The sequence below is a fragment of the Panicum virgatum genome, chromosome 9N (assembly GCF_016808335.1).
Source record: "Panicum virgatum strain AP13 chromosome 9N, P.virgatum_v5, whole genome shotgun sequence".
NCBI lineage: Eukaryota > Viridiplantae > Streptophyta > Magnoliopsida > Poales > Poaceae > Panicum > Panicum virgatum.
This window is the reverse complement of record NC_053153.1, coordinates 3,716,975-3,740,744: the sequence shown is the minus strand read 5'-3', so window position 1 is coordinate 3,740,744 and position 23,770 is coordinate 3,716,975. Positions and strand designations below refer to the sequence as shown.

The following is a 23,770-nucleotide window of genomic DNA, read 5'->3' as shown; positions in this document are numbered from 1 at the left end:
TTTTAAAATTTATAATTCAAATTCTTTCATGTCTAATGTAGCACATCTAGCCAAAATAGATTCCTTGTCTCTTGTGCTACCTCACAGAAAAATATCATGATTTTTAGACAATATTAACTATGTTTTCTCTATTATCTAATTGAGAGAAGTGTAAGAAAGTCAGAAATTATACTGTAGCAAAACCGCCTTAGGTTGAGGTCAGGGTTGTTTTTCGAACGGTTTTGGTAGTTGGAGGTGTAGGATGTCTGGTTTCATAGTTCAAGGGCCAAAATCGGACGATTGTGATAGTTCAGAATTGAAAAATAGTTTTTTCCCTTTTTTAAAAAAAAATTGAAGGCAGGAGTGGAGTCAGGACCCGTGCAGGGCGTGCTATAGCACCGATCCAATCCAGTTCACCCCTGCAAATCTATTTATTAGTGTCTAAGACCAAAGCACTAATATCTAGTGTAATTTTTGTCAACCCGATGCCTATCTCGTTTAGCCCGGGTTGGAGAACCTTTCTAGCTCCGCTACTGTGTTTGAAGGGACCGCAAAGTATTGCAGTGGTTGACGCATCGTTGCAGGTGTTGAATGAAACCTCGCGCATCACGTGGCCTTATATTTTAACTTCAAAAATGTGATGGCGACTCTGTGAATTGTGGCCTCGTACGGCTGATGGCTTAAAAGCGCAAGCAAATCTGCTGGATTGGGTGTTCAATGAATCGTTGTCCATGTTCTAGACGGAGGTCTAAACAACTGAAACGTTACAGTATCTTTCTTGAGAACGATTGGGCACCCGTTGGATGATGCATTCAGAGGGATGGCACCTGTCAAACCCTGGCTTAGATCTTGGGCCCAACGCGGCAACGCCCAGGAAGTTTCGACTGGTTTAGGCAAAGGTAAGTTTCAGACAATCCTGCGAACTTCAGAACATTTTCCAAAGCGAGTTTCAAACTGCGTGAATTTCAGAACAAATATGTTTCGCAACCTGCCAAAGAGATGTAGCGAGCGTATGGGGGATGATCGCTGGGCCGCTCGGCGATCATTTCTACCAGTAGCCCATAACCGGCTTCCGTTCGGGCCCGAAACGAGTCCCTTTCTGCCTGGGCCCCTCCGGTGTCCGTCCGGTCTCGACCGCGCGGACCACACCTGACACCACCACTCACCCCACCACGAGGGCAGAGGGCCTCACCCTCACGCCGTCACGCGCACCTCCTCCTCTTCCCCAACCCTTACGATGACACACGTGTAAAGCAGCCTTCCCCGCTGACGCGGCGGCCCACGAGCGGGGGCTGCCACTCATGGCCCACTCGTCATATGGCAGGAACCCGTGGCCCCGCTCCCGGCGGACGGAGAGCACGAGGTGGGGACAGAATGGAGATCGTTCCACCCGCTTCTACCCCAACAACCCCGATGACCGGATTAATTACGAAAGGGGACCCACGCTCGCCAACACAAGTGGACAGCGCGGCGGACGGCGACACCCTTCTCAGTTCTCATCTCAAGTTCTCAACTCGTCTCGTCTCTTCCCTGGTAGGGGAGAGGAGGCGCTACTAGAAGTACTACCACGCGGCTGGGCGCGCCGCATCCAGTCGGCATCTCTCTGGGATCCGGCTGCCCGGTCGTCCGGTCGTTGGCTGGATCAGCGGCGATGGGGGCGCTGTCGCGGCCGGAGGAGGTGGTGGCGCTGGTCAAGCTGCGGGTGGCGGCGGGGCAGATCAAGCGCCAGATCCCGCCCGAGGAGCACTGGGGCTTCGCCTACTCCATGCTCCAGAAGGTCTCCCGAAGCTTCGCGCTCGTCATCCAGCAGCTCGGCCCCGATCTCCGCAATGCCGTCAGTACCCGCTCCCTCCGCCCGCCTTGCTCGATAACCTGAGTGGCGGCCTCCGAATCTCATGCTCGGCGTTTTTTAAGATTTGTTTGGTTTTCGTCCCGACATTTTTGGTGTGCGCGAGCGCGCGCGTGCGTGCCGTGTGGGTCTCCAAGGCGTTTCTAACTGCCGTTGTTGCGATCGCGCAGGTGTGCATCTTCTACCTCGTACTCCGTGCCCTGGACACCGTTGGTCAGTAGTCTTATACCCTAGCGTTGCTGGTATTTGTATTTGGATCAAGACATCAAGTGATGATGTTTTTTTTTTGGAACATTGGAGTTGGGGTGTGATTACGGCAGTATGTGCTTATTGTTTGACGACTTTAGTGCTTTCCTTCCTAACAGTAATATGAACTGCGTTTAATGGAACTGCAGAGGATGACACTAGCATCCCAACCGAGGTGAAGGTGCCCATCCTCCAGGAATTTTATCGCCACATCTACAACCGCGACTGGCACTACTCATGTACGAAATCGCTCCTCTGGATATGCGGCCCTCGTACACTAAAGATGGGCCTTGTTTCATTTCTTTTCTCAAAGTGATGCTGATTGGTAGGGTGTGCCTGGCCTTGCAGGTGGAACAAATAACTACAAAGTGCTGATGGATAAGTTTCACCATGTATCCACCGCCTTCCTGGAGCTTGGTGAAGGGTAACTTTATTTCTTCCTTGACTTGTTGCTTTTTCAGACTTTTGCTACTGCTCACTTCGATAGTTTGACAACTTGAGGCTTCGTATAGATTTTTGTCAAGTCTTAGATACTCCTACACGTCAATTGTTCATTAAACACTTCTACAAGAAACAATTGACTTTCCTATATATGGAGCCTGCACTGGGTAGTCCTGAAACAGCCCTTAGCTTTGAAATCGCTATCTCATTATCAGGATGTAAGGGTGAAACAAGTACTGAGAGTTACACAAGCAGACAATTTGTACGAGGATAATGTTTGCCTTTGTCCTTTAACAAGCAAATGTGCATTTTCCCAAATTAAATCCATTGTGCAGGGATGTATTGTCAAACACTATGCATCCAATACTGGTGCTATATCTAAATTTACCATTTCAGAACTAGGTTTTTTCAACGTTGTCATAGTAATAATAATGCATTAATATGCAATTGAAGTTTTCTCTCCACCTTTGCATTTCTTTACCTCAGATATTACTTCATTAAATAGCCTTGTGGTAAATAACAATTATCTTTTCTTTTCAGTTATCAAAAGGCAATTGAAGAAATCACTAGGCGAATGGGAGCAGGAATGGCAAAATTTATATGCAAGGAGGTTTGTTAATATATATCCACCAAATATCCAAGCCTCGCCCTCGCCACAGTGCTAATATGAATAAACTATATACTCCCTCTTGGCATATTTCCTTTAGTTAGGACAAAGCGCTGACCATCAATTAACCACATTGAATATTTCATTTATGTGATACAGATTATAATCATAAGTATTTTTTAATACAAATTTAATAACATTTATTGCATCAGAAAAAAAAATGTATCGATAGTGTAATTATTGGTCAGAGCCTTGTCCTAAACAAATAAAATAAAGCCTTGTAATTATTGGCAGCGAAATGTTGATATGGGCATATGGCATGCATTACTGTATAGGCTGCATCATTGTAGCATCTTATAAGATCTGGATACTAGTCATGAGAACCATTACATATTTCATGACTGAAAAGAATGGAGATATAGGCAGTAGTGTGCTTACACGAACATAATTGCCATCTACTTGTATCCACTTAAAAGATCACATGGTGTTTCTCTGGTTACTGTTTGACATACAACTCCAGCTTCTGGATGTCATATCAATGGGTTTTCATGATGAAATATGTTTCGAGGTTTTGCTGTTTTCAACATATTTCTATCGCATCAGTTGCGATGCGCGTTAAGCCATGAAATGTCTTATGTATCATGAAGAAACTTCTTCCATTCCATGATAAGATTGTGTCTATCAGTGAACATGCAACACAGCTATCTGAATCTGCACTTATAACTAAATTATATGTTGTCACATTTTCAAGGTATATAGTCATATGTGCATAAAAGTAGTTTGCCATGGTTTACCTGCATTGAAAATAAAGTGAGAAGAAACTGATTTTTTACAAGAATTATTAGTAATGCTTAGTTCATGGAGAAACAAGGGGGGAATCATTGTGCTGGTTACACCTAGAATGTATATACTTATTTTGATTGAGTATTGTTCTGAACTAATGTGAACTACCCTTCTTTATTTAGGTTGAAACTGTTGGTGACTATGAAGAATACTGTCACTATGTAGCCGGGCTGGTTGGGTATGGACTTTCCAGACTCTTTTATGCTGCTGGGACTGAAGATCTGGCTCCAGACTCGCTGTCAAATTCAATGGGTCTATTTTTGCAGGTATATTAATTAATGTTAGTGAATCAACTTCGCATTTTTCAATCTCTGTTTGAAATGTAATTTGTGTTTTGGGTTTTTGCATCACTAACTAGTATTTGAAATCAAATTGCAGAAAACTAATATAATTAGGGACTATTTGGAAGACATAAATGAGATACCAAAGTCCCGCATGTTCTGGCCTCGAGAGATATGGAGTAAATATGCGAATAAACTTGAGGTACAACACATTCGCTTCTTTTATTGCTGTTGAGTAGTTTCACATGTGAAATGTTCCAAATGACAAGGGATGTTTGGATTGCAGCCGCAACTCGCCACGCTACAGTGGTTAGGCGGGTGTGGCGGTCACAATCTCCGCCACAACTCTGTGGCGTGGCAGAGTGCGGCCACAGTCCAAACACGCCTTAAACGATCACAGATCCAGAGATTTGTCATGACACGTATTATAATTTATATGTTCGACCTTTTGGGGCAGTTCATAACTGCTGTTTAGAAAGTAGCTCAAATATATAGTGAACAATCAGATGTAATCCACTCCAGAGAAGCTTAATATGTGTTTTTCTCTGAAACCAGGATTTCAAATATGAGGAAAATTCAGAAAAGGCAGTACAGTGCTTGAACGATCTAGTGACTAATGCATTGATTCACGCTGAAGACTGCCTCCAGTACATGTCAGCCTTGAAGGATCATGCCATTTTCCGTTTTTGTGCAATACCTCAGGTACATAACTGGTTAGACTTTATTGTCTATTGAAGACCTAGTTTTCCAAATCTATATGGGTGCTGCATTCATAAATCTAATTCCAGATTGAACATTGTTATTTAGCATTTAACTCAATCCTCACATAAACCCGCTTTCTAAGTAGTATGATGAGATGTGATTGTAGCTCTGTGAAGATATGCTCAAGGCCTGAAACTCTGGTAGTATCAGTAGAACTACCTTACAACAAAGAATAGCCGAGGCCAAAAAAGGTTTAAACTTAAGGCGTATTGAGCTACCTGCTTTTGTCAGACAAAATATACCAAGATCCGCGTTCTTGACTTCTTGTTCGAGCATATGTGGTATTGAACATTCCATCATTGATTCTTATTAGATAGAGCTGGATAGTTTCAACATAGGCACTAGGCATACCAGTCCATATTAGTGAACTGACATTTATATTACGGTGGAGTTTCCATTAAGCATCAATGTTCCCTAGTATTTTCTTGCACTTCCATTGCAGTATAATAATGATCATTCATCAATACCGCCTGACATGGTGTGTTCACAGTATTAGGATTGAGCTATTCTTAGTGCACAGCTGCACGCGGTTGCTATTCAGAACTATTTACTCTCTGTTTCCTAGATATACCTGAATCCTTTGTATCCTATAGCTATTGCCTATTTAATGTAGCTGCTGCTCATAATAATTGTTTACCTATAAAAAAGGGCTACCTTGATCATCTTTCGTGGCTGAGTAAACTGTTAAGTTTTGGATTGAATATTCTTGAAATATGATATTTTACTTAATTCTCAATTGGCTTTATTTTAAACAATCTCATTTGTCGGAAACTAGATAACATTCCTGGTTTCTTCACTTGTCAAGAGTGATTCTCCTTCTTATGTTTTGCATGTTATATTTATAGTAAATCGATATATTCTTGAAACAACATCCTCTGTAGGGTACTATTAACTTGCTATTTCCTCATTTCAGATAATGGCAATTGGAACATGTGCTCTTTGCTACAATAATGTGAATGTCTTTAGAGGAGTTGTAAAGATGAGACGTGGTAAGCTACTTTTGTAATACATATTAAACTTCATCAAGACTTACCTCTTTACCTCGCTTTTTCTCCAGTATGTCACACCTTGTCACACTTTCACTTATGCTTAATGAAATTCATTTTGGAGAGTTCCGCAGTGCTCTGCTTTTGTACACTACATGCTACATTCAGATAGAACATATATATGTGTTCTTGGTTTCTTTTGATTACTGTTATGTGATTGCTATGATCAGTGATGCAAGGCATGTTATGCTCTAGGGAGAAACGTGTGTCCATCACAACCTAACGCTGTTCATTTATAGGAGGCACAAAAGTGCACTTTGAAACCTGCAGGGCACCTAATATCATTTATGAATCTGTTTTTGGATTTGTTGAGGAAGATGTGAACTTAAGTGAGGCTGTTTCATGCTTTCCTTGGTTTATTTTTGGCAAGTGGATCTGCATTTCACTGCAATTGCTTCATTATAATCACCGATCTAACTAACATAATTTGAATTAATCTATTACTTATGTTTTGTCTATACCTAACATATTTACCATCTTAGGGCTCACGGCACGAGTGATTGATGAGACAAACTCAATGTCAGACGTCTATACTGCTTTCTATGAGTTTTCTTCATTGCTGGAGTCAAAGGTATGGAATTCTGATCTTTGCTAAAGCCAATATGGAGTCTGGCTGTCTTTATTTAACTAGAACATCATAATATTTAGGGTTTTCCTTTGTAACACAATGAAATTTGATAGGATGGGTGACACAAAACCCACACCACTGAATTGGCCATTCACCTTTTTGTGCCCAGTAGATCATACAAACCAGCCTGAGCTACTTGCACCACTAGAAATTTTATATCGATCAATGTTATTGCATAATCTGGTTATTCTAAACAGTCATTTCACATTGAATCACTACAGTGAACTACATAGACATTAGTTTTAGTTCATTGGGTATAGGTAGCCTTTTGTTATACTATCTACACTTGGACTAGGAAATCTTTATTCGGGTTTTCACTTTCAAGCTGTTTCATGCATTGTCTGGAACTCGCCATTATTTGTTCTGACCATGTGTTAATGTTGTCCCAATGGAATTACAAGTGTATTTCGAGCAGGTTGCCAGTAGCAATCTACCTTAGTACCAATCCGTGTTGCATTCATAGCATTAGTCATGGCTGCCTCTAAAGGCTTCTCGACTACTACGGTTGTTGTTTGACAATTGATGTGTAGAATGTTTGGTCCATATTCCAGATTGACGACAATGATCCAAATGCTACGCTAACACGAAAACGCGTGGATTCAATAAAGCAAACTTGCAGGTCATCAGGTTTCCTAAAGAGCAGGTACGCTGAATGATTTAAGTCACACTTCTCTGTTGGTATCTTCATCCTGATTGTCTTGATTCTGTAGGGGGTACCATTTGGACAAGTCACCTTACAAGCCTATTCTGGTGAGTACCCATAATCAGCAAAATCATGCTAATATTCTGCTGTATAATTTTCTGAAGTTGCTTCTGTGATTTCCTCAGCTCATGATTGTTCTTCTGCTGGTGGCTATTATATTTGGGGTACTTTATACTAAGTGAAGCCCTGCTAGTTAGCCTTTTTCTTCATGTGGAGACTTAAGAGAGCAACTACGCCAATATGGTACATTCAATGATTGAGCTCTATTCTTTTGATTTCCGCCCCAGCTTTCCGAGGCTAATTATATGCTGCTCTTATTGGTTTTGCAGATTTTGTTTTGTACTCTGTAGTCTACGAAGGCTGAGAAAAAAATCCAGAAGTAGGGAGGGACTGTAGATGGAATGATGGATATGGCTGCATGCTACTGCTTCCTCATTTCTTTTGTTCCTTTTCTTTCCTCGCGTGTTGCATCGTTTGAAGCTGTTTCTAGGGAAAAGAAACTTGCAACATGTATCCTGTAAACTTATGTTAGCAATGGGCACACTAGTTTGCTGACATTTTTTTTCCTTTCGAAAAACCCGTGTAAGAGTATTGTTTTTCCGGAATCGTGTAGTGGAAGAACATCAACCGTGTTGAGCAGCATATGTGCGATAACAGGCGAAGATGTGATATTTTGTTTATAAAGACCTGTTGATGTACATCCTAACCAACGTATTTTTTGGCCAAGATTACCAGTTTATCTCTGTTCCGACGTGATAACTAAATTTATTTGCAAAAGCAGCCTTGTCAATGCATGCAATTGTACATTATTAAAAAGAATTGTAACAATTAACAACCTTATGCCTCTTCAGAGTGCATGCGTTTCGTATAATGATGAAGCAGGCAAGAAATGCCCTTCCACTAATCAGAGAGAAAAATAAATAACAATTGAGACAGCAGAACCATTTAACCTCCAACCAATAATAGTAGTTTAGTTAAGCACAACCATTTAACAACGCCCATCTGTAAATAATTCTGTGGTAACCCCCCCCCCCCCCCCCCCCCCCCCTCTAAAAATTATAAATAGTACACAGCATCCAGAACTACAGGTAACGAGCGGTAAGCACAGCCGAATTAACCCAAGGTCATAACACTCATAAGCCCATCACGCTCAAAGAGAGCAAGAAGCCATTAACCAACCACTAACGAGATACGAAGGGGCCTTTTCTTCAGCACCATACAAACCACCCTAGAGTTGACTACAAACTCCACATGTTCAGTTAACATCAATGGAATACGATCATCCAGTTCAATTCTCACTGGTGACTATGAAACAGTATTTAATCCCAGGAACTTGTTGCACCTCCACCATAGCCACCACCATATCCACCGCCGCCATAACCTCCACCGCCATATCCACCGCTGCCACCACCATATCCTCCACTACTGCCACCTCCTCCCCTGAAGTCTCGGTCACGGCGGAAGTCACGGCCACCAAATCGAGCACCACCTGATCGGCGGTTCCTGCCACCGCCACCTCCATAGGATGAACGGGCTGCATAGCGCTCAAGCCATTGAGGAACCTCCTGGTTAGCTTCCTGCATCAGCTCACACAGAGGCTTTGCCAGTGATAAGTTGCCCTCATTGAAGAAGGCAGTTGCCAAACCAGATTTCCCCGCTCGTCCTGTCCTCCCAATGCGATGAACATAGTCATCTATGTCATTTGGGAGGTCAAAATTGATGACATGAGCAACATGTGGTATGTCAAGTCCACGAGCAGCCACATCAGTTGCAACGAGTATGGGAGTAGCTCCACTCTTGAAGGACCTCAATGCATGCTCTCTTTCCTGAAACACAAAGTACACTTATGTAATGATATAAGCTCACACTCAACAGCTGGATGCAAGACAAATGAATGGAAATATTACCCTCGTGTGGAAGCACACATAGCACATTTAAACAGCCACGGCAAGTTGGGCTTACAACAGGAAGATGCTACAAAGATGGATCTGGTGTATTGTTTATTTGAATTAGTCACCCAAATAGACAATACAGTAGATCTTTTGTAGCATCTTCCTGTCATAAATCCAAATTTGTTCAGCAGTACGTAAAATGTCTATATGGTGGCTTGCTAATTTATTACCAAGAATTACAATTGTAACTACAACGGACGGATAGTTATAGCTCTGTTGTACCTGTTGTGTCCTGTCACCATGAATACTTGTTGCAGGGAACCCATTTTTGAACAACCAGTCCTCAAGAGCATCAGCTCCCCTCTTCGTCTCCACAAAGACCAAAGTAAGAGCTTGCTGGAAACATGACAACAAAAGTTGGACCAGACCGACATTTGTAAAAATAGTGACACAGAGATCGAAGTAACATTTCTAAAAATAGTGACATAAAGATTAAATTTACTTGTGTTAGTTATGGTCCTACTGTAGTGAAAGAGACTCCACAAAATGACACTAAAAAATAAATAAAAGGTACAAAACTCGCAGCATGTAGTACCTTCCCATGCGCACCATTAGATTTTTGTGCATGAAGAAGGTCCATCAGGTAACTTCTTTTGTCCCCCTCAAGTACAAACTCGACCCTCTGAGCAATCAAATCAGTACTGGAACCAACTCTTCCAACAGCAAGGAAGATGTAGTCAGCAAGGAAATCTGAAGCCAGACGCTACAGAACAAAATTTTGAGATTCTCATTAGCTCATGTACAACAAGCAATCAGGTATACTTTTCTCTACGTCATGCAAAAATGCTAAAAAAAGTATGGACATCACAACAGACAAACAATATTTCTTCTATTTGCAAGTGCAATATAATATTGTAGAAACAAGATTTTTTAACTGTATCATACAGCATGATAAAAAAATGCTGACATGAACACATTTTTAGCATACAGTTCTGTAAAATGGAAACAAGCATCACTACAGTTCTAGTAATAAAATATGGAAAAATGGATATGATTCAGGTTCTACAACAGCTAAACCATCTTGACCTTTCAACAATTAAACATCACAACATCAGCAGAATGGTAATTTTAACAGGCAATGATTTCCAAGTTCTGATTACCTCATCAACTCGCCCAAACTTCTTGTCTTGATAACCAATAAATAGTAATGATGCAGACACTAAAAAAGTTTACATATATGCAAAAGCTGGAAGTTAGAACAAGGGAGATATAAATACCTGAATTTCTTTTGGAAAGGTGGCACTAAACAGCATAGTCTGCCTCACACCACGAGGGGGCATATCCATCTGGTCAACAATCTTGCGTATCTGTGGCTCAAACCCCATATCGAGCATTCGATCAGCTTCATCAAGAGCTAAGTATTTTATCATTTGCAGTGATACTCTAGCCCTCTCCAGCAGATCCATCAAACGACCAGGAGTTGCCACAAGGATTTCAACACCTCTTTCAAGTTCCCTCAGCTACAGTAAAAGTCATGTACATGTCAATATATAAGTGGAAAAATTATCATGCAGAAATAGTACACTATGCCAGCACCATTCAATTATATTCCTGAAAACTTAGAAGATAACACTTCTGAAATGAATTCAGTGATTTACAGACTACTTATGAATAACACAAAGTGAATCACATGCAAGTTTTTTTTCCTATCAGGAGTGCTTTCTGATCCAGATTTAGGAGCAGAGATGGATACATAGACATTAAGTTAAATACAGAGAGTCTGCATCACAAATTGAAGTGGTATAAAAAAGGAAAGGAAAAGGAACACAGAAAGCACAAATAAAGGGGTAATTGCCAATTTTCCATTCTCAAAACAGTGTCTAGAGAAGTGCATTGATATCCGATTATTTCCCTAAGAATTCTAACCGATTAAAAACAACAGATGCATCATCATAAACTAATCAGTAGAACTATCACCAAGATTTTGGACACATAAGACAAGATATTAATATGCGCAATGGAACTCAATAGGCAAACAAAACCAACAAAGTCAGCAAGGCATGCGAAAAACTAAAAACCTCGTTCTGTAATAAAACAAGAATCATAATGCAAAGAAAAGCGTAAACCTGCTGATGTATTGGTGCTCCACCATATGCAACAACCACCCTAACACCAGTTTGGTATGAAAACTTCTTTGCTTCTTCATGAATCTGAGGCATAAAGAAAGTATTATCACAAACCACATCAAAATGAGCAGCACTAGAAGAAATTAAAAAAAAATCTGAATAACGGCATACTTGCATAGATAGCTCACGAGTCGGGGACAATATCAGCGCCAGTGGACAAGCTGTCCTGGAACCTCTTTGCCTCTGAGGTGGACGTGACTTCAAAATACCACTGATGATAGGGAAACAGAATGCTGCAGTCTTTCCAGACCCTGTCTGTGCACAAGCCATGAGATCCCTACCTGCAATGGCGATAGGAATGGCATGTCGCTGCACCGGTGTTGGCTTCACATACTTGCACCTTCGTATGTTCTCATTCAGTGCGTCGCCCAAATCAATCTCTGCAAAGGTGTTGACTGGTGGAGGGACATCATGGCCACTTGTCTCCACAGGAATATCCTCATATGCGTCAAAGTTGATGCCCGCGTTCTCCTGACTCTCAAAATCAACATCTGCAGTCTCAGTATTGGCAAAGGGGTTTGGTTCACGATCTCTACGATCCCACCCAGGGCGAGAGTTCCAACCGGCGCCACCACCTCGACCACTATCCCCGCCCCCACCACCCTGGCGAGGACCAACTATGGCGCTGCTACCACCACCGCCAGCAGGGCCAGACCAACGAGAGGGACGAGAGCTGCCACCAACAACAGCTGCGTAGCCTGAAGGCTGCACAGCAGCTGACCGTACCTCAGCTGGTGCAGGAGCTGCAGCAGGCACTGCCTGGTTCTCAGAGGGTGGACCACCTGAGCGACCACGGAGATGGGGAGGGACGTATGCGCTGAGGGTGGGGCGCCCGCTCTGATGATTAGCAGCAGGAGCAGTAGCAGTAGCAGTAACAGTCGCGGGCGCCGATTCCTCGGCGTTCGCAACTGAATCAGCCCATGAAGATCGCATAATTTTGCGAAAAGCCTATGATGAGGACGCTACCGGTGATCACTGAGACCTAGAAATATCATAATGACAGCAAATTGTTAGTAAAAAGGAAGGATAATGTAGCACATAGCAAACACTTCAGCAGCAAAAAGAAATAAAGCATCAACCAATGACTAACTTATTTTTTCCTGAGCAAAAAAAAATCATAATATTTAATAAATGTATTGATAGATAACCGTGATTCAGTTCAGCATACACATATTTTCAATAAAAGTTATTCAGTTCGCATACACATAGGTAGCGTTTGGTTCTGGACAGGGAGCAGTAATGTTAATGGAATCAAAAAGCAGTGGTATCTGTTACGGTGCAAGGAAAAGCGCCTTAATGACAATAACGCTTTATATTTGTAATACTGTGTTTGGCTGGGAGCACTGTTAACAGCTGCATGAAGCAAGCAAAACAGTGTTCTTTTGAGCTAGCTAGCTAGCGCTTACAGACATCACCATCATAAATTAAAATATCCATCAATCGTCACAAATTAAAATATCCATGGATCATCATAAATTGAAGTATCCATCGATCATCATAAATTAAAAAGCACTACTGTATGTATACAATTCAATTGTAAAATAAAACAAAATACAAAAGCTATGACAAGTCCAATGCTGCAAGTCTTAGAGCTTCAAAATGAGAACACAATAACATTGGAAAATTCAGAAGTTCATATAAATAATCTAGCATAAGGTTGACTGCAGATCTGGGAAGTACATGGGAATACTATAGTGCTCACACTGCAAGTATATGGGAAGTTCGTAAATAAACTAAAATCAAACCAGTTTATTCAGAGTAACTGAAAACAAACACAACATTGAATTTTGTACAGAATTATCAACTTAATTCTGCTGTAGCTGTCCAATCAAGGTTTCTGAACATTTGTATATACTTGCTTTCTTTCCAACAAGGAGACGACTATAATGTTGATAGAGTTAACATTACATACTGACTTAAATTAACCATCAATTTAATTAATCGGCCTGTTAACAAAGAGTAATCTAATCTAATTAATTAGCACAACTCCTTGTGAATGTGCTTGCTGTTTCTTTGGGTACAAGTAGAGCACACATATTCTTGACAGAGATCTAGTCAATGAGTACTTATATTTCTGTAAATAGGATGTTTATGCCTGAATTATAAGGGGGGGTTGGATAGAAAGCATGTGCAGATTCTTCAGACTGTGTTGTACCTTGGAGACAGATTGTTTTTTCCCACTGTGGGCATAGCCCGAATTTCATTTCATTACCATACATAATGAAATTACAGAGTTTAAAGAGTGGTTCCAGGTAGCATCCGAGTTCGACCTAAGCACAAACAAAAGGGTCTGATAGAGCAGCTACACGACCTCGCTTTACAAGCCGCCAACACTCCCACTGTCCAAGATGACTGAAAAAAAGGAACCGTGGCTACTAGCTATCACAAAACAGCAAGAAGCAGAGGGTCTTCCCGTGTCTCCAGATCCCCCCTCATTCAGTTTGTTCCTTCACTGAAGCAGTACCATCCCCGTGTGGGAGATACGAGTAGATTGTTAAGATGCCAAAGGTTGTCTATACCAGAGCAGAGCACAAGAGACACATTCATCTACGGAACTGTTAATAAAGTAGTCGTTCCTAGCAAATCGATCCGTAGGAAAGGAAAACAAAAAGGGGTTCAGAGGGTAAGGAAGAAAACACACACCTTACAGATCCTTCCCGATCCAATTGATGCACGTCTTCGTCGACTTCTCCTCCCTCCCCCTCCCCACAGAGCTTTCCTTTTGCTGTGACAATCAAGAGCATGTAGATTAGGGTTTGGGGGAAAGGTTGGAAACGAACGGGATGCAAGAGGGAGAGGGAGAAGGAAAGGGAGAAGGAGAGGGAGATCCTCACCGGCGAGACGCGGCAGATCCTGCGGGAGTCGGCGGCGGCGTGTGCGGCGTCGCGAGGGAGCAGAGGAGTCGCGAGGGGAGGCGTCGCGCGTGGGATCGATAACGCAGGAAGAGGAGGGGTATCGATTTTCTACAGGCGGGTACACTTCCGAACCGAACAAAAAGCAAAGGTAGCAAGTTTAATAATAAAATCAAATAATTAGCTATTAACCAAGTTGTAAGAGTCAAGTTACTCCCTCCGTCCTGAAAGTTAAGTCATCCTGTAAGTGTTTTACTGTGTACAGATTCATAAAATGTTTAATAAATCTGGACATACAGTTTGTCTAATTCAGAAAATGTTCAATGAATCTGATAAAATGCCAGAATGACTTACATTTCAGGACAGAGAGAGTATACAATAATAATCTCTTATTTATCTCTAAATTTTTTTTATTTAATTGTTCCAATCTTCTCTTCCTAGCTCTCCTCACATTCATTAAATGTACGGTCCGCCATTCGCATACGGCTCCGTGCCTAGCTTGGTGCTTGCTGGAGAGTCCAGCTCTCCTCACTCCTCTTTTCTCTCTTTCACAATGGCAAAAATATTAATTAGTTTAGCTATAAGTCAATTGTTGTATCTGCTCTAAACGGATCCATGCCGCGAAATCGTTGAACCAATCCTTGCCATATTTCCAATAATGTCATTTCTCGTGGAGGTTTCATACACGTTAATTAGCATACCATGTAGAATTATATGATGATATGGCATGCTCTCTCTATCTTGAAATGTAAGTTTTTTCAGTTTATCCTAAGTTGTTCTAAGTTTGATCAAGTTTATAGAAAAGAGCAATAATATTTAAAATACCAAATGAGAATGACTAGATTCATTATAAAGTATATTTTCATAATTTACTTATTTAATTGCTACATGTTAATATTTATCTCTATAAATTTAGTCAAATTTAGACTACTTTAAGTTAGGATAAACCAAAACATCTTACATTTCAAGATGGAGGGAGTAAAATTTAAGAAGCGTGTCATCTAGATTGAACCCGTTTTTCACAAATACCAATACTCTATAAGTCTTGAAAATAAATGCAACATAGATTCTAGAAAACCGCAACATAAAATTATGCATTGAGGTAGTTTTAAGTGTTATGAAATTTCATACTCCCTCCATATCATAAAGACTGTTCGTTTAAAAAATTTCAAACATATTACTAGTAGTGGACAGTGACCTCGTTACCTCTATGGCTCTAATTAAAGTGATTGAAGACCGTGATGTTTATCTGGTTTCCTTAATTCTCAATAAATGCAAATGCATTAGAACTAGAAAAGTAACATCTACCTAAATATTTTGATTGGCTCCATACCTTCTCAATGCAATTATTTTTTGGTATTTGATATTGCTTTAATTAAATGGACTTTATTACAATCTAAATGAACATCCTTTGTAGGACAAAATTTGAAGGCTACATGAACCGTATTTGCGGGACGGAGGGAGTAGTCTTCTTGCTTACGTGCCTATCTTGGGAATCAACATGAATCCTCCACTAGGATTAGCCTAAGTAATCTACACTAGCAAACTATAATTTTGTTTCTATCTAGTTTACGTATAGGTGGTAAAGGACCTTAATTTTTAGCTTAGATAATCTAAAGGTTTAGCTCTAAAACTATTGGCCTCTAATCTTATATAATTTTGAGCAAAAATATATGAAAACTAAATTGGATTGTGAAGAGGGTACTATGGCTATAATTCATTACCTCCCCTAAATCTAGGTGCACGAGTCTAGTGGACCCCCCCCCCCCAAAGAAAACTAAAAATAATCTGAACCAGTGGTCAGGGCAAATAATTAGGCAACAAGCTAAATCGATTGCAGTTTATCCGATCCAAATTAAGATGTTTACATTAAACGGTACGAGTTATATCAAACAACAGATTGTGTTGAACAAAAGTACAAAACAAACACTCTAGATAGATTCTAAGGAAAAAGGACGTGTGATGATGCAACAAAGTAGGGAGAGCTTAGATCTTGAAGGCGCTGGAGTCGTGAGAAAATATGGGATGAGAAAAACACGATGCGGCCCGGTGGATGCGCGATGCAAGAAAAGTTAGATACAGCGGAGCGCTATGGGGAGTGGGTTCGAGCCGTGAGAAACTCTAGGAGAAGCGGAAGCGCGAGACGAACTGAAGCAATAAAAGGTGGATGCCGAAAAGCGTATGACAAAATCAAAGGGACGTCCAGCGGACATACCCGTCCATTTCTAGCTTGGCAGGTTTCCGATGCAATTACTATATGCTGTTAGAGTTACTTCTTTTAAGAAAATATACTCTAAAATATGACTTTTCACCAGCAGGGAAACTGTGTCCAGCATTTTTTTCCTTTTACATTTTCTCTACCTATATGAAAATTTCCTTTTCAATATTTCAAGATATCAATAATAGTCGCTGCAATGAATATTTTCTTCTTTTTATCTCTTCTGACTTCTGATAGTATGTCAATAGGTCAATCTATTTTTATTTTAATTTTTCTCTGATTCGATGGATGTACCTTGTGATAAGAATCATCATATCACGCGACGCATGAAGGTTCAGGTTGCGGTTGTTACCCAATACCCATAGCTGTAAAAGATATGGATTATTTAAAAAGTTAGAATACTATAAAACTTATACACATGAGAATAAAAAAATGTGCATATACAATACTCCTTCCATAAAAATATACAGCTCTTACTTTTAAATGAGTCAAATAATTTTTGTTAGACTAAATTTATATAAAATAGTATAATATTGATATTACAAAATATTAGATTAATCATTTAATATACTCCCATACTAAATCTATTTGGAGATATAAATATTAGTACTTTTTTGAAAAATATGATCAAACAATTAGTATTAATATCTATGTTATAAAATAATAATTATTATTAGATTAATCATGTAATATACTTTCATACTAAAACTATTTGAAGATATAAATATTGTAGATTTTGTAAATTTGGTCATTTTTGGAATTATTTAACTTCTTAGAAAGTGATAGTTGCATTCGTTTTGGACCAGAGTAAGTGATCAACATAGTTATTTCATAAACAAGTAAATGACAATATGTTAGTTTTAATTGGTTTGTTAACCTCTTGTTGATTAATTGATATGTGATGCACTCGATCGTGATGATCTGATCATTGATGGTCTAGTGGCTAATGGCTTGGGTGATGCTCGTTGGAGTATGGCACATATTGTTACACTAAGTATGGTGTTCGGAGCACAACCAGAACACACGAAGAATAAAAAGAGTTTGAGCAAAACCAAAACACATGAAGAATAAAAGAGGTGTCGGAGTTACAAGGTGTGGTCGAGTTGCGCAAAAATATTAGGCATCCATATACTCGCGCATTGTACTTGTCGCCTATGGTGTAGCGTCTTCACCATTTTGCAAACACCACTGTTTTGTTGTAAAAAAAAAGAGTAAAATATACAAGCATACGCAACAAGAGATAGGTAAAACCATAGCCAAGTTGTACTCACAACTAGCCATTCTGCCAGCCAATGCCACTATTTGTAGTAAACATCATGCGCGAAAAATATGTAAAACCTCTTCCATTATGCTGAACGATAGACGGATAGACCAAAGTACCCTGTTCTAAATGGCCTTTTGATTCTTCGAAATCGAAGCAGTAGAGGACAGTGTCAACTAAAGATTGTCATTATGGATCTCAATTCTATCAAGAACTAATTAAGTCAAGCAAAGGGCACAATGAGCATGTTTAGTTAAGTGTACACGATTCTTAGAAATTTGGTGCTACTTCCATGTTATAATTGAACTTGTTATTTTGTTGGTTTTTCTTTTTTAAAAAGTGTATGTGTACATTGGTACTCATATATAAATTTATATAATAAACTCTTTATACAACGCTTTCTTTAGGAGCCCATCAAATAGCAGGCAAGGATGAGCCATCATATTTCATATGATGACTCATCCTTGCCTGCTATTTGCAGACATTGTATGAATGGATGGATTTTCAATATTCACTAGTGTCCCGTAGATAATTTTCAGGGAATTGTGAACTCGTAAGTTAAACATTCGCTCAGAACATATGATGTGGTAGCAGTTAACATATTTTAGCAACTTTTTTTTTGAAACGGTTGGATATGAAGATTTTTTTCTTCCAATAATTTTTGGAGGGTACAAAAATTAGTTTTTTAGATTCTATTTTTGGGTACTCTGGGAGATGCCCTAACGGTGTGGTTGAGATGGCCAGCGACAGTGTGAACTTGGCCTTAAAGGATGATGAGGTGGTGCATTAGGTTACATAGATGCGGAGCAAATAAGATGATAGAATATAGATATATTTTTCATTGCTGTTTTACGTAAAAGGAAATGCAGAAGTCGTTGAGATGGAAATGGAGAGCAAGATAGTTTTCAGTTCTAGCGTGATGAATTTTTTTGACTAGCGGTTGAGATGATAAATCGTTCATACTACGCTATCCCAGTGTGGGGAGGCTAGACTGAATGCTTGATCTTGATCGACGTGGCACGGGAGACGGGACAAACCCACACCCACATCCTCCACGACAACGACGACCAGTTCAGCACCACGGCGCGCGCTCCGGCCGTCCGTCCGTTCGTTGGCTGCCCTCCTCCTCAGAGTTAGCCTCCAAACTCGCAATTATATAACCACCGTCCCTTGCAACTTTCCAGACCTTTGGCCCCCCTCCCTCCTCCCCACCTCTCGTTCTCTCCTCCCTCCTCCCTCCTCCGCCTCCCCACCCCTCTCCCTTCTCGCGCGCGCGCGCCCGCCCAGATCTAGGGTCCCCCCCGCGGCGAAGATGAGCAGCCCCCATGGCGGCCTCGACGACCAGATCGAGCGGCTCATGCAGTGCAAGCCGCTCCCCGAGCCCGAGGTAAAGCCTCTACGCCCGTCTCCTCTCGGTTTGAGGTGTGTTTTCGCCAGATCTAGCGGAATTGCGGGGCCGGGGGACGGGTCACGGGGGAGATCGGGGCTTGGCTCGCGTTACGGTGCTGGTTGGCGCGGAAATGGTTGGCGGGGGCGTTTGATTTGCTCGGGCGGGTGCTGAGCGGTTGCGAGCTGGGGATGTGGCTGCGAGCTGAGCAGGGCGCCACTTTTTTATGCTGAGGGAACGCTAAAAATTGAGTTTTTAAGCCCCCCCCCTCCAGTTTTTCCAACTCTGCATTAATTTGTCTGCTTGAACGGAAACAATTATGGCTGCTCATTTTCCTAAGATCCCTGTTAATAACATAACTTTGCTACCCCGATTTATGCTATATATGGGGACTTGGGAGTGTTAGGGGGCCTAGAACCGCTCCAAGGTGTAAACATCCCACCTTGTTATCATCGGACACATTTGAAAGGCCTCGTGTAGAACTAGTAGCGACTTATTGATTTGTTCTGCTGGCGAGGTGGGTCTGATCCAGTGCAATTTACCGTACAGGTCAGAGCGTTGTGTGAGAAGGCGAAGGAGATTCTGATGGAGGAAAGCAATGTTCAGGTACTCTGTTTTACATCTTTGTGTGCAAAGTTGATTGTGTTGGCGCAAGAGATCATCGATTCCTTGGTAGGATCAATTGAGACATCATGTTTGGCATCACTTTACTTTTCTTGATAGCTAGAGTAATGCTTGACTCAATCAGCCCATAAAAACTGGTTAAGTTCCCAATTCACACTCTATGTCACCAGGCACTAGCTGAATTTTATGTTTGCTAATCACACGTGTACATTTATTCCTACGCATCTTGCAATGGCTAAATATTTGTTACTGTCAGATCTGAGGAAAGATTTCTTAATCCACCTATTTTTATGCTATTTATAAGAAAAAGGTGCATGGGACTGTACCAGCCTACCAGGTTCTTAAAAGTTTGTAGTATGGCACTGAAATATTGCATTAATGAAGACAGCCTCAGTTTGGAAGGATAAAAAATGGAAATAGCAAGTAAATAGAGTCCTGAGTCTACAGTTCTACACTTTGAGTTGTAACCTGCACCCTTTTAGTTAGTGGCAACCCATACTCATATTTCTTTGCAATGTATCATGTCTGTCAACTGGTATATGTTTGATTTTTTTAATTGGCATGCGGATGGAAGATACACCTTCAAAATTGTAGAGCTTTTAACCAACTTTAAATAGCAGATGATGCAGTGGACTCTTTCTCACTATCTATGCCTTTTAGACACCAGTTCAGAGACGTGGTTCTCACTAGATCGTGTTATTTGACTTTTGGTGCTTGGTTTTGTCATCATACTCGCAGCCTGTAAAGAGTCCTGTTACAATTTGTGGTGATATTCATGGACAATTTCATGATCTTGCTGAACTCTTCCGGATTGGTGGAAAGGTATCTTTTTTTTCTTCATATTCTTTTATCACCACTTGATCTTTGAAGAAACAGGTGCAGGTTTTAATACCTTGACACTTGCTTTTGCTTGCCAGTGTCCAGATACAAACTACTTGTTTATGGGAGATTACGTTGACCGTGGCTACTATTCTGTTGAAACTGTCACGGTAAGGGTAACATTAGTTTAGTCTATAAATATTCATGTCTTTATGCACCATAGTGTTCCAGTGTAGGCGTATAGTGTGCCCTCCGATCATGCCTTTTGGTGTACATTCTTAACTCTCTCATTTGTGCAACATTACTAGCTCTTAGTACTAATGTTATCCATGTAATAAACAGCTTTTGGTGGCTTTAAAAGTTCGCTATCCTCAGAGGATCACCATTCTCAGAGGAAACCACGAAAGCCGACAGGTATACATGTTTTGTTGCAGAAATTGTTATTCTGAGATTTCTTCCTGCATCTTTCATTTTCTGTTATCACCTTGTACAAACTAAAGTTTTTAGTTAATTTATTTGCTGATTGGCAGATCACTCAAGTTTATGGATTCTATGATGAGTGCTTAAGGAAGTGAGTATCTTTTCTTAGGCTTCTGTATTTTTGGCAATTATTCTCTTGGAAAGTATTTTCTTGATATCACTAGCAGGATTTATAAGTAAAATAAAAAAGGTCTTAGTAACTGTCTACATGAGAATCATCGCCTTTGGTCCTTGAACACTAGTACACACTCTTTAAATCTGTAAGCTTAAGATTAGTACAACACGCCTAAGGATTATTTCTCTGGCTCTCTGCTGGGCCCAAATAGTTTTAAAAGGATGCCTGAATCCAACATTGCATGCTTGTAACTTGTCGACAAGTCTTCAGATGAAGAATATTATTCAAAATTTTATTTTATGACAAACACTGTGAGAAGTACATTTGTTAGAATCTTATCTTGTATGATGGTCCAAAGTTTTGATGAATCAAGGAAAAGTTCTTTAGCGAATTTCCAGCTTTTCAGTTACTGTATGATTTGTACTTTCCATGATTTATTTTGTGTGATAGTTTATGAGATTAGTTCTACTTGTCCTATGTCCAAACAGAATTGGTCGTACCACCCCCTTTCAGTGAAGTATTAAGATTGTAAGATACACGCTGTTCCTGTGCTCATTGGCTCATTGCAGGTATGGAAATGCAAATGTCTGGAAAACCTTCACGGACCTCTTTGACTACTTCCCCTTGACTGCATTGGTGCGTATTGCAGTCCTTGTTTATTTAGGATGCTTTACATGTGTATCTTGTGAATTTGGCATTCAATTTGTTTCTCCTTTTCCTAGGTTGAGTCAGAAATATTTTGCTTGCATGGTGGATTATCACCATCTATCGAGACCCTCGATAACATCCGCAACTTCGATCGCGTCCAAGAAGTTCCTCATGAAGGTCCAATGTGTGATCTTCTGTGGTCTGATCCAGATGATCGATGTGGTTGGGGTATTTCGCCACGTGGTGCTGGATATACCTTTGGACAGGTACATAAAATTATTTTGTCAATCACAAATTATGGTGGTGCTTACCGCATGTCACCTTATGTCCTGACACTGCCAAATTCTTTCGTTCCAGGATATTTCAGAACAGTTCAACCATACCAATAATTTAAGGCTTATTGCTAGAGCTCACCAATTGGTCATGGAGGGATTCAATTGGGCTCATGTAAGTACCTGTTTCTGAAGCATACACTCTTTTCATGGTCCCATTCATATTTTTGATTGATACCTTTACTACATGAACAGGAGCAAAAAGTTGTGACCATATTTAGTGCACCTAATTATTGCTATCGCTGTGGGAACATGGCGTCAATCTTAGAAGTGGATGATTGCAGGGAGCATACTTTCATCCAGGTACAATTTCTTTGCAACAGATGCCTGCTTTTCTGAAGAGGCCTCATGATAATTTATGACATAGTGATTTATTAATCTAATCAAATGTGCTATTGTCGAAAATGAACGATAATGTTACCCTCGCACCTCAAGCGGGACAAAATAATCGAATTGGTGACATTGATTGACATCGAGAATATAGCTCAGATGATAGCTATTGAATATGAGCCCTGATCAAAGTGCTGGACCGATAGTTTTTTACTCAAATAAAATTGATATACTTTCATATGTTTTGATCTTCAATTATTGAGATTTGTCTATTCTGTCATGACTGATGGTCATTGACAGCTCTTGCTAGAATATATGTATGCTGACTTTGTTTTTTACTCTTGTTATCTGGCTTCAAGCATACTTTGTGGTGTCTTATGAGTTCTGATTTGTGATTTTGCAGTTTGAGCCAGCCCCAAGAAGGGGAGAGCCAGATGTAACTCGTAGGACACCTGACTATTTCCTGTGATGCAAAAGTGATGTGGATCTGCAGCAAAGGTTTGATAGATAGGTGAAGTTTCCTGGTTGCAGATATTTTTTTGCTCGAAACCCCCCGTGTGCTATTCTTAAGGGCTGTTCGGCTGATCTTGGCACGGCTTGTCTCGACTTATCTCGACTTATTTCCTCTCACATAATACTATTTATTCTACCAGCCGAGCACTATTCATTCTACCAGCTGAGCACTATTTTTGCCCATGGCTCTTCGGCTGTTTCCGGCTGTTCAGTCACATCTGAATTCAAGTGTATACCTACCTACTGCAGCTGGAAGGACAGGATTGTGTTCTCACTTATCTCTTAACTGGTTGATGCTTTTGGCTTGGTTTCGGGTGCTGCAGTGGGTGGGTTCAAGCATCAAGTAGCAATCTGTATGAGAGAGGAAACTGTTCCCGTTGTATTCATTTTGTTCCCCTTTGTTCCCCACTTTTTTCTCCTTTTCTTTTTTTTTTCGATTCCTGTAGAGGTAAACAATTGTATGGTTCTGTGTTGGGCCATTAGTCTTTTTCTGACTGCCTCGATTTGCCGTATAGAATTACCATTTAAGCACAAGTAGTCTAAGTTGTAGCATTCTTTGCAACCAGCATTTCAATTGAGCTCTGGTTTTGCTGTTGATTTTGCTTTGGACAAAATGAGGCGAGTTGCACCGCCCGAAGACCAGTGGAACGAATGATCTGTACGCGTGCTGTCTGTAACATTGTATTTATAATTTCCTTTTGAAATACTATCATCATGTATCCTAGCCC

The 23,770-nt window shown here is 40.6% G+C and overlaps 3 protein-coding genes across 4 annotated transcripts; 2 read left to right on the top strand and 1 right to left on the bottom strand.

Annotated features, from left to right (window-relative positions):
- Positions 1 to 1,405: 1,405 nt before the first annotated feature.
- Positions 1,406 to 8,091, top strand: LOC120688373 (squalene synthase 1-like). Its single transcript, XM_039970675.1, has 14 exons — positions 1,406 to 1,813; positions 1,999 to 2,041; positions 2,224 to 2,313; positions 2,423 to 2,498; positions 3,056 to 3,125; positions 4,088 to 4,231; positions 4,344 to 4,448; positions 4,802 to 4,948; positions 5,922 to 5,997; positions 6,537 to 6,625; positions 7,234 to 7,325; positions 7,393 to 7,432; positions 7,511 to 7,628; positions 7,715 to 8,091. The coding sequence occupies exons 1-13, from the start codon at positions 1,631 to 1,633 to the stop codon at positions 7,565 to 7,567; spliced, it is 1,212 nt and encodes a 403-aa protein (XP_039826609.1). The 5' UTR covers positions 1,406 to 1,630; the 3' UTR covers positions 7,568 to 7,628; positions 7,715 to 8,091.
- Positions 8,092 to 8,498: 407 nt separating this feature from the next.
- On the bottom strand, positions 8,499 to 14,452 carry LOC120688372 (DEAD-box ATP-dependent RNA helicase 37-like). Its single transcript, XM_039970674.1, has 8 exons — positions 14,298 to 14,452; positions 14,107 to 14,188; positions 11,575 to 12,445; positions 11,404 to 11,487; positions 10,555 to 10,797; positions 9,873 to 10,040; positions 9,560 to 9,673; positions 8,499 to 9,211 (listed from the first exon to the last, which is right to left on the bottom strand). Exons 3-8 carry the CDS (start codon positions 12,394 to 12,396, stop codon positions 8,705 to 8,707), a joined length of 1,938 nt encoding a protein of 645 aa, XP_039826608.1. The 5' UTR covers positions 12,397 to 12,445; positions 14,107 to 14,188; positions 14,298 to 14,452; the 3' UTR covers positions 8,499 to 8,704.
- Positions 14,453 to 18,963: 4,511 nt separating this feature from the next.
- Positions 18,964 to 23,770, top strand: LOC120688374 (serine/threonine-protein phosphatase PP2A-2 catalytic subunit). 2 transcript variants are annotated; one of them, XM_039970677.1, is made up of 12 exons: positions 18,964 to 19,181; positions 19,731 to 19,787; positions 20,544 to 20,627; positions 20,723 to 20,794; positions 20,967 to 21,038; positions 21,155 to 21,195; positions 21,789 to 21,855; positions 21,942 to 22,133; positions 22,225 to 22,314; positions 22,395 to 22,502; positions 22,933 to 23,040; positions 23,183 to 23,770. In XM_039970677.1, exons 1-11 carry the CDS (start codon positions 19,107 to 19,109, stop codon positions 22,996 to 22,998), a joined length of 924 nt encoding a protein of 307 aa, XP_039826611.1. In that variant the 5' UTR covers positions 18,964 to 19,106; the 3' UTR covers positions 22,999 to 23,040; positions 23,183 to 23,770. The 2 variants fall into 2 exon arrangements, with proteins under 2 accessions (XP_039826611.1, XP_039826610.1); XM_039970676.1 differs by having other exon boundaries at positions 22,933 to 23,770.

Bases quoted from the DNA above. Each gene is read 5' to 3' on its own strand.
- LOC120688372 (XM_039970674.1), bottom strand. From the start codon at position 12,396: ATGCGATCTTCATGGGCTGATTCAGTTGCGAACGCCGAGGAATCGGCG. The intron at 11,488-11,574 runs GTATGCCGTTAT...TTTATGCCTCAG, and splicing joins CTCGTGAGCTATCTATGCAA to ATTCATGAAGAAGCAAAGAA. The intron at 10,798-11,403 runs GTTTACGCTTTT...CTTTTACTGTAG, and splicing joins GAGCACCAATACATCAGCAG to CTGAGGGAACTTGAAAGAGG.
- LOC120688374 (XM_039970677.1), top strand. From the start codon at position 19,107: ATGAGCAGCCCCCATGGCGGCCTCGACGACCAGATCGAGCGGCTCATG. The intron at 20,628-20,722 runs GTATCTTTTTTT...TTTGCTTGCCAG, and splicing joins TCTTCCGGATTGGTGGAAAG to TGTCCAGATACAAACTACTT. The intron at 21,039-21,154 runs GTATACATGTTT...GCTGATTGGCAG, and splicing joins GAAACCACGAAAGCCGACAG to ATCACTCAAGTTTATGGATT.
- LOC120688373 (XM_039970675.1), top strand. From the start codon at position 1,631: ATGGGGGCGCTGTCGCGGCCGGAGGAGGTGGTGGCGCTGGTCAAGCTG. The intron at 3,126-4,087 runs GTTTGTTAATAT...TTCTTTATTTAG, and splicing joins CAAAATTTATATGCAAGGAG to GTTGAAACTGTTGGTGACTA. The intron at 4,232-4,343 runs GTATATTAATTA...ATCAAATTGCAG, and splicing joins CAATGGGTCTATTTTTGCAG to AAAACTAATATAATTAGGGA.